Source organism: Ananas comosus, linkage group 11 (assembly GCF_001540865.1).
Source record: "Ananas comosus cultivar F153 linkage group 11, ASM154086v1, whole genome shotgun sequence".
NCBI lineage: Eukaryota > Viridiplantae > Streptophyta > Magnoliopsida > Poales > Bromeliaceae > Ananas > Ananas comosus.
The window spans coordinates 10217344-10230299 of record NC_033631.1 but is presented as its reverse complement, the minus strand read 5'-3'; the positions used below and the strand labels follow the sequence as shown (position 1 = coordinate 10230299).

Here is a 12956-nt window from a genome sequence, read left to right as displayed (position 1 = left end):
GTTGGTTTGGAAAACGAAAATCCTAAATTAACTTTCCTTTTTTTTATTGTAATCTCGAATTCTTATTGCGTATTCATTTAGAATTTAATTTATTTGTATTAATTTTGATATGGTGATTGTATCAATCAAGGATTTGATTTATGTGCATTATTTTGATTAATTTAGATGTTAGTTTTAATTTCATAATTAATGTCGCAATTTTGGTTCGCAACTTCTGACCACCCCATGCTCAAAAAAGGTACAAAATTCTGCAAACTTCTATGAGATTTTCGTCGCCATCATCGTAACATTACTATCTCCATCTTCATATGATTTTTGTAGATTTTTTCTTTGAATCGTGATTCTTGACAGTTATCAATTTTCAATATTCATATTGGTTAGTTCAATTTATATATTTTTCTGCCCAAAAAATAAAACAACTTAAATTCTTATTTTTCAAACTCCTTTCTTCTTCTCTTCAATATTTTTTTTTTTTAATTATTTATTCGCTGCATCGTGCGGATTACTATACTAGTAATATAATTAAGCTAAAATTGAATAACAAAATAAATGGTGAGTCAAAAGTCTAGTCTAGCATCGCACAGTCGAATCAGGAAAATACGGGCCAGGCTCAGCATAGCTCGAATTTTAGTGCCATGTCACAAGTTCAGATTAAATGGAGTTCAACCAATCCTCTCATGTTTGTAACAACTTTTCACAATAATATAATCTTTTTGAGAGAAGGGTAGCGCGCTACCCACTTCATTCAGTAAAAACGCACAATAATATAATCTTAATTAGAAATTATGTGCGAAAACGAGTAAGTAAATTAATCATAAAAATGTTACTGGGGTCGCAATTAGTAGTGGTCGGCAAGCAATAGTAGATATGTGAATGTTTGGAGCTAATTACTTGATTGAAATTCCTATTGGATTTGTTTTCGGATTTAAGTTAATTTTATATGTGTTTTAAAGAAAAGTAACTTACTATTGGTTTTTTTTTGTTTCTTTCCTTTTTTATTATTATTATTGATTAGGGGATTTGGTGGGGGTTTGATCATCAGGGTTTTCGTAATGTCCAGGACTAATTAGAACAAGGAGGTGAAGAAAATACTTCATTTCTTTCTATTCTTTTGCTTTCTATTTAGGCCTTTAACAAATTGCATGTTTCCTGAATTACAATTTATCGCGAGTTTCTTTCAAAAGATCGAGAAGGCCATGCAAAATTAAATTACACAGACGAAGAAGCTCTTGTTAAAGCAGAGATCGAGTGATCGAATTCGACAATCGGCGGAAAAAGGAGGAAATTTTGGGTCATTTAGAATCTAGATAAATCTTACGAGAGGTATCATTCGAGTTGCAGCAACTAAAACAGTTTCAATGCATGTCCAAGTCCACGTATTAAAGTTTCACATATTTTGGACAAGCAATTTTTTGCATAACTAAATTGCATCTAGTTTTCTCCCTTTCACCCTCTTGATCCCTTGATCTTTAGATCGTCCGTTTGTTTAATTTCTAATTGTTTTGATGTAAGTTAATAGCCCAAAAGATTACTCTTTTGTACCAAAAAAATCAATTTTAGGTGTTAAGATTAATCTAAAAGATTGCAGAAATTATATTAATTACATTTCCTTATACAATCGACTATACACTGGCGGTACACACTTGAAGAAAAAGGGGAAAAGTATTAGAAAAAAACGAAACAAGATAACACAGTAGAATCTCATGTGATTTAAATCATTGCAGTAATCTTGTACGCTGAGAAGGCCTTGCTTGGTATCATGTTTCAAAAAGCACCCGACTCTATATATTGAAACGTCGAAAAGTATAAATCGGGTGCTTTTGAAACCACAATATCGAACTCGGTCTAAGTCTTGTAAACCCCAGGCAATTCCGGCGCGGCGACCAGCGAGTTGTATATATGGACCATCATTCTCTGCTCGAAATCGCCCTTCCTTGCGGCAACTTGCCGAGCCTTCGGAATGCGTCTCGCCCATAGCCCACCGCCGCCGCCGGTCAGGGCCAGCTTTGAAGGCCGCCTCGCCCCGTCGGCCAGCGCCAGCATGGCATCCATGTAAGCATCCCTTATCCGTGTCAGGACGTGACCGATCGGCGACCACAACACCGACGGGAGCTTAACAACGGCTCGGAACCGAACCGTCCTCGCCTTCCACGGGCGGCGTTGGCTCGTCCCGCCGAGCCGGACTACTCTCAGCTGCTTCGACGGCGCGCGCAAACGTTGGTAGTTTCGGTGCCTCCAGTACGAATTGATGCTTGGGAACACCTGAGAAGTAATTTCGTTGGTGGCCATTTTTTACTGCTCGGAGAATGTTTCAGTGATCAGAAGAGTATTTGTGTTGATGAGCTAAAAAGGGCTTGGGTTTGGGAGTATATATAGGGTCCTTAATTGGATAGTAATACTACAGGTCAAACTATGGCTGTTTAATGGAATTGGTTGTTTGTTGGTGTTATTAATTCATTATAGGAGCTTTGAAAAAGTCAACAAAATATTATTATGGATGGGCACATTCTGACTATTTCAGTAGCCAATCACGACTTGGCCTAAATTGACATTTTGAAAGAGTAACATTGTGGCTGCATAGTATGTATAAAATTATGGGTGCATAGTATGTGACGGATTTAGAAACCTCTTCGTTTATTTTATTTAAAAATAAATATTTTATTTTATTTAAAAATAAATTTAACTATAATATGAATCAATTAAAATTTGAACTTAAAAATTCGGGTATCAATCACTAAGCCATTTACTATTTGTGGTAGAGCGGTCTTTCATAAATTTAATATATAAGGAGAAAAAAAAATATACAAAAAAAAAGAGTACTCATTAGTATTGTATAAAAAATATGAATTAACCATTAATATTCTTTCTCCTTAGAATTTATTTATTAGAATCACTTTTAACCTTTTGCTACTGCTAAGGAAAAAAAAAAAAACAAGCGGGTCATTACCACGCTATACCATTCTTGTCTAATATGAAAATTTTGTTGGACCCAAGTGGGGTCAACTTGGACTAGGGATATCAATGGTTATGAATATCCGAAATTTTATCCGAATTCGAACTCGAATAAAATAGATATATTCGATACTAAATGGATAAGGATTCGAATATAAATATAAAAAATAGAAGCCCGATGGATATAGATTCGGATATGGATTTTGACTGTACCCAATCCGAACCCGAACCCGAACCCGACCCGAACCCAAATTTATTTTGCATTATATATAATATATATATATATATATATAAATTTAATGTTATATTTGAATTTGTATTTTAAAAATTTAGATTTAATATAATATATTTTGAAACATTGAAAAAAAATAATTATTTCGGATTCAAATTTTTGGGTTCGGGTTCGGGTTTCAGATTTTTAGTCGGGTTCGGATTTGAATATAAATTTTTAAAATTCATTGGGTTCAAGTTCGGATTCGGATCTCGGATTTGGAGTCGGGTTCGAATTTTTAGAAATCGGTTCCGAATCCGAACCGATGACATCTCTATCTTAGACCCCAAAACCAGATAAATGATAAAAGAAAGCTCAACTAAAAGATTTTTGTCAAATGGGACCCACAAAATAAAGTATTTTGTATTATTCTCGGTTTGACCGACACCAACGAGATATCCACCACTAAACTCGGATGTTGCCTTTTAGAAATTTGATAAGCTGAGTCGATGAATAGCTACTATTTTGGACTATATCACTATACTGGCTCATCAATTGGATTTTAAAGCGTAGGCAGAGGCAATTGTAGCAGTATTCTTATTTAAATTCACCTTGCCCAATCAGTTTATCACTCGGGACTCGGGAGACTTTCACAACGTTGATTACAAGGTGGATCGTGGGTACTTTTGTCTTTTTAATTCACAGTTATTGAGGTATAACGTGTTGGTTAAGTCTAGGGATGTCCACGGACTCCGGATGAATGAATTTTGTAAAACCTGAATCCAAAATTCGAACCCATAATTCAATTTCGAATTTGAATTGGATGAATTTTAAGAATTCATATCAAAATTTAAATTCGATTAAAAATTTGAAATCTGAATCGAAATAATCATTTCTTTTTATCATATTTCAAAACATATTATATTAAAATCTCAAAATTTAAAATATAAGTATAAATATAATATTAAATCTGCAGGGACAAAAATTTATACTAAATCCAAATCTGTCGAGTTTTTTTTTTTTAGCCGTATCCGAAACCATATTCATTTCGATAAACCCGTCTCGTTCGAAATTGAATTCAAATAAACTTTTGTATATCCGTTTTCATGAAAGTCTGCTTGCTCATCAAAAGATTCTAAAAAAATAATAATAATAAAAAAACCCACGGCCCGGCACGGCCGGCTCTACTGGGCCCATGCTGGGCCACACCTTACCAGCCTGGGCTGACGACAAGGCGCGGACCGTGCAGTACTACCACCAGGCAACATTTTGGCTTTCGTTTAGTTTATTTTATAAAAAATAAAATTCAAAGGAATAAAAATGTAAAACTAAAAGTTGAAAATCAAAATAAATGGCCGAGTCTCTGTTCTATTCGGCCATGGCTATTTTCCGGGTACATTACATTTGTAGCCGTAAGTCGGGAGTGAAAAAAGAAGAGAAAAAAAAAAATATAGAAAGTGTAGCTGCGAATGCACGATTAGATTAAAAATTTTACAGAATAGTTTATTAATGAATCCTTCACTAATGCTAAGCTAGCTTGTTGCTTAGAAATTTCAGTTTTTCTTTTGATCAATCAATCATTTATGCCATTTTAAACCATTCAAAGTTGCAAAAATACAGTAGCTGCAGCACTTTTGACATAATTGAAATAGTAATAAATTGTATGGCAAAAGATTTGCAATTTTTGTATGGCAAAGATATTATTAAGACATGAATTAAAATACAAGGGGAATTTTATAGTTTAGCACCGATTTACGAAAAATAGGCAAAAGTTTTAGTAAAAGTACAAGAATCATTCAATTTTCCTTGTTAGAATACGTATCTTTTGCACCTTTGAGGAAGTAATTACCTTCATATCGTGACTTGTCTCTCTCTCTCTCTCTCTTTCTTTGACCTTACTTTTTTCTTTTTTTTTGACTAAATGTGTACTTGCACTAGGTTGAGCATGTGTCAAATTGATGTTACTTGGGGGGCAAAGAAATTCTTTTTAGTTATTGTTAGGCTGTTAGCTGCATTTACTAGGAAGAAAATTTGGCACCAAGGTGGAGATAGAAGGCTGCGCAAAACGGATTGAAAAATTATTTTTGATATAAAAAATTTTTTTTTATTGATTTAGTTTAATGTAAGAATATTTTTTTCCTAAAAATATTTTGTGAATTTAGAGAAAATTTGAAGTCTTCATATTTAGCTATTTTTTGATGAAAAAAAAATTCAAGCTGTGTAAAATTTTTTATTTATTTTTTTTTACAGATCCAAACAAATATTGATGAAAAATTATTTTTTTTTTCTACAAATCAAACACTACAAATCGTAATTTTTTTTAGTATAAATTATTTTTTATAATTTTATATTGAACCAAACATACCTGAGTGGAAATAATTGTCTGCATGAAAAGTACAGTGCAGTGGATCTTCCAAAGAAGTTTGGGTGGTTTACATATTAAGAAGAAGATTGTAGAGCTGTTCACATGTAAAGTTTTTCTAATATGAAAAAAAAAAGGAAGATTTTTTTTTTTTTGAGAGATAGGTAGCATGTTACCTACTTCGTTTATTTCATTTAGAAATAAACTTAGCTGAAAAATGTGAATCAGCTAGGATTCGAACTTGGGTCTCGGATACCAACCAACAAGCTTTTTGCCACTTGCTCTAGGGACGGTCGGTAAAAAAGAAGAAAAATTGTTGATCCACTGCACTGTGAATGATTGCTGCGAAGTATTGAGTCATACATAGTGGTTTAAACTTTCGAATTAAACAAGTTCTATTTGAAATGATATATTGTTAAATATAAAAATATAAAATTATTATTTTCTATAGTTTTAGACTTTCGAAGAATAATGATTATTTTATTTAATTTAATATGTTATCAAAGCAGGAGGTATTGAGTTTTAGTTACGTCAAATTTCTAGCATAATTAATTGTTTCTAATTTAATTTAAGTCTATATTACGAGCTTATTAAAAAAATCTCAAATCCAAATGTAACACCGTTCTATATGTGCTAACTTAGTTTTTTTGGAGAATAATGGTTGATTTTTTTTTTAATTTAACATATATATGTATTGGGCTTAATGCAGAATTGAACATTTTTCTTTCTCCTCAGTATAAAAGGATTTATGGCCTATTTGGTTTCTTGAAAAAGACCTCAGGATTTTTTTTTTCAGACTAGAAAAAATATTTCTTTATATTTGGTTTGCAAAATACATAGATTTTTTGAAAAATTATTTTTCATATTTCACGGAAAACTTTTCCTTTTCGTTTTTCAAAAAAGTTTTTTGTAGGAAAACGAAAAACTTTTTTCTCACAAATGTTTTAAGAAGTAAAAAAAAAAAATCTCTTTTCTAATATATTAGTATATGTTACCACCCAACCAGTCATTTCCACCATTTCCTACCATTATCTTGTTCTCCCCAAATTCTCTCTATATGTAACCATATTCATTTCCAGCACGTCATTTCCATTATCTCCATATCTTTCGTCAAACTATTTTATCTACACCAAAATATAGTCAAAATGTATTTTTATTTAATTATTTATTATTTATATTGTAAAGAGTTTGTAAATATTACGTTAAATTTTAAAAGGTTGATAATCTCTTTTTGTAGAAGATATTTACATACCAAAAATTTTAACTAACAAAATAAGTGAAATAAAAATAAAAAAATATTTTTTTATTTTTTTTTCTTACTAACCAAATACATATATATGAAAATCTATTTTTCTTTTTTGTGAAACCAAACAACAGAAATTGAAAATTTTCATTTCCACAAAAAAAAATTTCTTCAAAAAATAATTTTCTACTATTTTCAAACAGGCCCTTAATAAATGAAATTTGGGATTAGATGGAGCTAACCTACCTAACTGGGCCCTGTTTCCCTGATTCTTCTCTCTACTCTATCTAGTACAAATTAACTTGGACAAATAAAAAAAAATCAAAATTTAGAGCTCGAATTTTCAATTCAAAACTTCTAATCATAAGGTAGAGACAAAATATTGATAAAAATTTAGTGTTATGTTTTTTTTCAGTAGCATACAACGTCTCAAAACCAATATAAAATCCAAGACCATCTACGTGTAGAAGTGAATGCCTCTAACAAGTCAGTTGTGATGGAAAAAGCTAAATATTTTCATTTATAGAGATAATTAACACTAAAAAAGCATAAAAACAGATTGAAAAAAAAAAAAAGATTTGCAGAACAATATTCTAATTGTAGGGAGAGATCGAGAAACTGAGAATTTTTTTGCGTGCCTCTTATTATTATTTCTATTATTATGTCATCCTTGCACACATTCGGACTATACTTATCGTTTGAGCGTAGTCCTGCAAACTTTTGACAAAATACAAAAGAAAAAAAAAAAAAGAGATTATGGATCGTACATACAATACAAAGAGGGAGGAGCGTTTCCCTCGGCTTCTCGGAGCCTCTCCAGTTTCTTTCTCTATTCAGTTAGTGCGCCGCGATCTCGCCGGAGGCCACGAGCGACTTATAAACCTCGATGATGAGCCGCCGCTCGAATTCGCCCGGCACGTCCCGAACCGGCTTCGAACGAGGGACCCGCCTGCTCCAGAAAGCGTCGGGCCCGTTGCCGACCGACAGGCCGCCGCCCTTCCCCGCCAGCCCCAGCATGGCATCGACGTAAGCGTCGCGGAGCCGCGCCAGCAGCCGGCCGGGCGACGCGATCTTGACGCGTATCCGGAAGATCGACCGCAGCTTCCAGAACCGCCGGCTCCCGCCCACGGGCCGCCTTCCCGCGCCGAGTCGGGCCACCTTCGCAGCCTTCCTGCTGCCGGAATTGTCCAACTTCTGGTACTTGCGCCTGCGCCAGTAGGCTCGTATGCCCCGCGTGAATTTGTAAGGAAACGCTTCCATTTCCTTTTCTTTCTTTTTTTTTTTTCCTTTCTTTCTTCTCTATCTCTCCTATCTCTTAATTTATCTCTCCCTCTCTAAAAACGTCTCTCTTTGAGTTAGAAGGTATGTCTCATTATGTGGTTGGTGGATGGCCGGGTGTTGGTGAATTCCTACCACGTTTTGTCTTCTCATATAATGGAATAGTAGTATGCAAAGAATGTAGCACAATTAAAAGATAAAAATCTACCAAGACCACTGCTGATGTGATGTTTTCAATTAATGAAATTGTTATGTATAGATTTACTCATTCCATTTAGAAAAATTTTATTTTACATTTTTTTTTAAAAAAAAAGATGTGTGATTAGCTAGTTATTGATGGTGTACTATAAGTATTATATAGTAAATTTTCCTTTTTTCATCTTATTAATTATTAATTGACTCTTTTTATATGCTGAAAAGTAATAAAAATTGTTAAATTTAATAAAATTGTTGATAAATTTTAATACCGATTTTTGGATTTAAGCCTAAACGGAATTATTTGGTCAAGATGTTAATTAGAAATGTGTGTGTGGATGCATGAAGGTGTTTGGGAGAGGTCATTTTGGACTTTAGGGTTGTGGTCAAAGTCAAACAAGACGGTTTTTTAAAATGTACGAGATTAATGTGGTTGCGTGCAGGTGTAAATCATTTGTACGCACGGGATCTTCCGGAGTCTCCAGACCCACACGTGGTTATAATTACCAGGCTAATTAATTAAAAGTTATTATGTTAGTTATTTCAGTTGTTATTTTGTATTACTTTTATTCGTAGTGATAAACTGATAATGCCACACCATCGATTTTCTTTTTTTTTTTTAATGATCAAAAGCTAACAATTCTTTTATTAAGAAATTTCAGCTGAAAATGACAGAGAGCGTAGCGTGCACAGCCCGTTTTTAGCTGCAATAGGAACATCATACTAATAGATGGCATAAAAAAAAAAGCAAAATACGTGTAAGTTTGACGTTTCTGTAAATTCTATACACTACAACAGAATTAGATTATAACGATACATGTTTGGACACTTTTGTATAAGTGTCACATTTATACCAAAGCTTAAAAAAATCCTACTAATGTCTAAATATAAAGTCCAATCCAACTAAAAATAAAAGGGTACTCTACTGAACCCACTCCACTTAGTCTATTCGGCCCAATTACAAACAGAAAATAAAAAGAAAAGAAAAATCGATTATCATTTTCTCTTCTCCCCTCACTCAATCGACTGAAATCCTAGACGAAGATCATTTCCTCTTGTCCTCCTTCGCCACTGCAGCCAACGAGGTAGAGTTCCGGCGGTTGCTAGATGCTTAAATAAATGTTGGTAAATTAGCAGCACTCTTTTAGATTATAGCAACACTGTTTAACTGTCACTATATATCTAGCGACCCCATATATAGCAACACTTTTCAAAAGTGCCGGTAAATTTAGCCAGCAGCACTTTTTTAACCTATACCGACATTTAAAAGTGTCGCTATAGACCGTTTTTGTTGTAGTGTTATATTTTCCTTAACAACATACAAGAGCATTTGCGCTTGATCGAAATGTTTCTAAATCCATGCAGCATTATATATCTAATTATATATGAATCCGGCTACTATGCGGTCGATATCGGGGTTGCATGTAAAAGAATAAAATTTCTAAATTATTATAGTGTATAAATAATAGCAAATAAATTTAATGGAATGTACAGTATAATAAAATATAATTAAATTATTGTAGTACCATGATTATGCTTAAATCTGTTGGTTGAAATTAGACTTGGCCATGCGTTTTGCACGTTGCACTAGTAGTGTTTAATCAGCTCTCTGGCGGCTAAGTCAGCAAAACTCTCGTGGGATATTGTCAAACAAACGGATAAGGGTAGAGCGCCGCTTTTTTTGAAACAAGAGAAAAAATACAATACTTTGAAAATGAATACTTTTCGATTGCTCTCAAATGCTGCTTTTACGAGCTATCAATGTATTAGCACCTGTGATATGATGAATTTTGATTTGTTAGCGCACGATAATATTATATAAATTTATTAAAGTATAAATAACTTGTGGCGGTGTTTGGCTGGAAAATAAGAGGGGAATAAGTTCTTGTTCCATCTTTATTTCCAAACAAGAATTTGCGTACTCGAGAATAGTAGTTCTTGAGTTTTTGAATTAAGCTGGTATAAGACCGGAACTGTTGTTCCACCTTTTTATCTGAAATAAGTTAGTTCCCAAGTGGGAACAAGATTAATTAAAACCTAAATATAATATTAAATTATTAATTAATTTAATTAATATATTTAAATCATTACCTATTACTTAAATAATGAAATAATTAATTATTAATATTTTAATATATTTATCTATAAACTAATATTTATATTGATCAACGATTAATATTTTTGCCTAAGAATTACTATATCTTAAGTATATCAATATCTAAGATATACTAAAATATTGTTGAAAAATCAATATTGTATGCGTGACAACCAATAAATGATGATTTTGTAAAAATTTAAGATAATGGGCAGAAGGTCATCAACTCTAAAAAATACATTAAACTAACCCCAAAAAAATTGTAAAATCAATATTGCACTAGTATATGCACTTAAACTCGCTCATTAAAAGAAAGTCAGTTATACATTTCTAAAACATATGAAATATTACTCTTCAAAAGAAAAAATAAAAAAGTAAACTACAGGGGTAGCATAAATTATCAAATTTGCATTAAAGAAAATGAAGAGGAGGAAAAAAATATGACAAAAAGCATACAACATCAAATCAAATTTAGGAGAGAGAGAGAAAAAAAAAAAAAAAACTATACATCCCAAAAAAGGGTGCAAGATTTAGACCTCTTCATCTTAGAATTCACCAAGCCTTTTGGATAGGATTTACCAAATCTTTTGAAATTTTAGTGCTTACAAAAGAATAAATATTGAGTTTTAGAAAAGAACTGAAGTTCAGAGTGTCTCTGTACATTGCACCCAAAAAAAACTCAACTACAAGCCATNAAATTTAAAAAAAAAAAAAAAAAAAAAAAAAAAAACTATACATCCCAAAAAAGGGTGCAAGATTTAGACCTCTTCATCTTAGAATTCACCAAGCCTTTTGGATAGGATTTACCAAATCTTTTGAAATTTTAGTGCTTACAAAAGAATAAATATTGAGTTTTAGAAAAGAACTAAAGTTCAGAGTGTTTCTGTACATTGCACCCAAAAAAAACTCAACTACAAGCCATTTTGGGCTTTGTAGTCGGTTCCATTAAGAGGCCTCTTCGTGGATCATGGGCCTATGTCTCTTTTATTGGGCTAAGCTATTTGAGAGTTATGTTTACTTCTCGCTTCTGTTTGGTGTTGAGACCTATTTAATATTATTGGGTGTATATATATATATAAAGATATACTTCTTTATTTGCAAGATAACTGCACTAACTATATTGTAGTCGAATAAGTGCAATATATGCAATGCGCTAATAGTATTATAGGAAAAACTTTAAATACCACCCTTATAGTTTTTCACTTTCTCACTTTAATATTTTGTAATTTAAAATGTATTAATTTAGTGTTATGTGATTTTATTTTATTTTTTTTGCAAAATTCGACAAGGACTTCTTCGTAAATATCCGAAATCGAGGTAAATATAAATTCAGGGCCCACGAGGCTCCATCCTCGATCCTTATCCGCGTCCAGGGCTCGCGAGCATCGGATACTGCCACGTCATCAACGGTCGGTGGAATGTGTGGGGCCCGAACAAAAACGAAGCAGGTTCGCTTGGACCACAAGGATGTTGCCACGTGGCCTCCGCGGAAGATGACCGAATCACGTAAGGGTGGACCATGATGGTGACGGCGCAGAGACGTAACGACCCCCTTCCTTTTCACTGGAGTACAATATACGGTATAGTCCCTGTACGATCCCGGTCTCGCAAGTTTCTACCTACACTTTCCAACGTAAAAGATCTAGCCCCTTAACTTTTATTTAAACGATTAAAACTCTGTGATCCTGCTTGGTAATCTAAACAAGATATTAACTGATAGTTTATGCGCTATAATTTTTCTCATGTGAATACAATTTAGGAGTCTTAGTTCATCATTCAAAGGTTTTTTTAGCCATTTTATCGTATATCTCGAAATACATATTATATTTGATTTTTTAGTTATTTTATCACAGCTAACCTAGCAAATCAGAATTTCGAGATCTTGTAAGAAATTTAAATTGAATCATAACTTTCACTCAATGAAAAAAATTCTTATAGCAACTAAGCTACAACTTGAAACACATTTTGATATCCATACAATTAATTGATTGTTAAAAACAATTATGTTTTATATACAATAACAATGTTACTTCTTTTCTACAATATCTAACTTAGATTTGTTTCATCCAAACAGGTTTAAAAGACTTTTACCTGTCTTATTATCATTTTTATTTTTTCACTAAAACTAATTAAATTTGAGTTTTTGTGAGCTCTAGAATGAAAGATTATAAAATTTACATCTGTAAGTATATATACATGTAACATTTGATATTTATAAATAAAAAGTGTAAAAGCAAATTTGAGATAGAAGTATAATACAGGGACTATCCATACATTTACTCCTTTCCTTCTCTCTTCAGCCTTTATGCATGTGTTGGTGAGCTAACCGCAAAGCGAAGGTAAGTAAGGAATCGGGCGCTTTCGACGTCCGTTACTTAACGGCGACGCGAGCGCTTGCGTCTTCGCTTCGAATGCCACCGACTCGGCTTCGTTGGCTCCGTCGTCGCCGTTAGTTAAAGTCACATATTTTATATATATATATATATATATATATATATATATATATATATTTACAATTTATGGTTTAGTTAGATATAAGGTTGAATAAATGGACGTAGTTATGCTCAACACGGCAGTTTGTTGATGTCGCTTTTAGACTGAATAATAAGGAAAAATTGAC

The 12956-nt window shown here is 32.8% G+C and overlaps 2 protein-coding genes across 2 annotated transcripts; both read right to left on the bottom strand.

Moving 5' to 3' along the window:
* LOC109717670 lies at positions 1592 to 2329 on the bottom strand. The gene has a single exon (XM_020243541.1). It carries the CDS (start codon positions 2287 to 2289, stop codon positions 1846 to 1848), a length of 444 nt encoding a protein of 147 aa, XP_020099130.1. The 5' UTR covers positions 2290 to 2329; the 3' UTR covers positions 1592 to 1845.
* Positions 7385 to 8232, bottom strand: LOC109717016. Its single transcript, XM_020242658.1, has one exon. The coding sequence runs from the start codon at positions 8026 to 8028 to the stop codon at positions 7606 to 7608; it is 423 nt and encodes a 140-aa protein (XP_020098247.1). The 5' UTR covers positions 8029 to 8232; the 3' UTR covers positions 7385 to 7605.

What these genes read in the sequence shown, in the direction of transcription:
- LOC109717670 (XM_020243541.1), bottom strand. Translation starts at nt 2,289, where the DNA reads ATGGCCACCAACGAAATTACTTCTCAGGTGTTCCCAAGCATCAATTCG.
- LOC109717016 (XM_020242658.1), bottom strand. Translation starts at nt 8,028, where the DNA reads ATGGAAGCGTTTCCTTACAAATTCACGCGGGGCATACGAGCCTACTGG.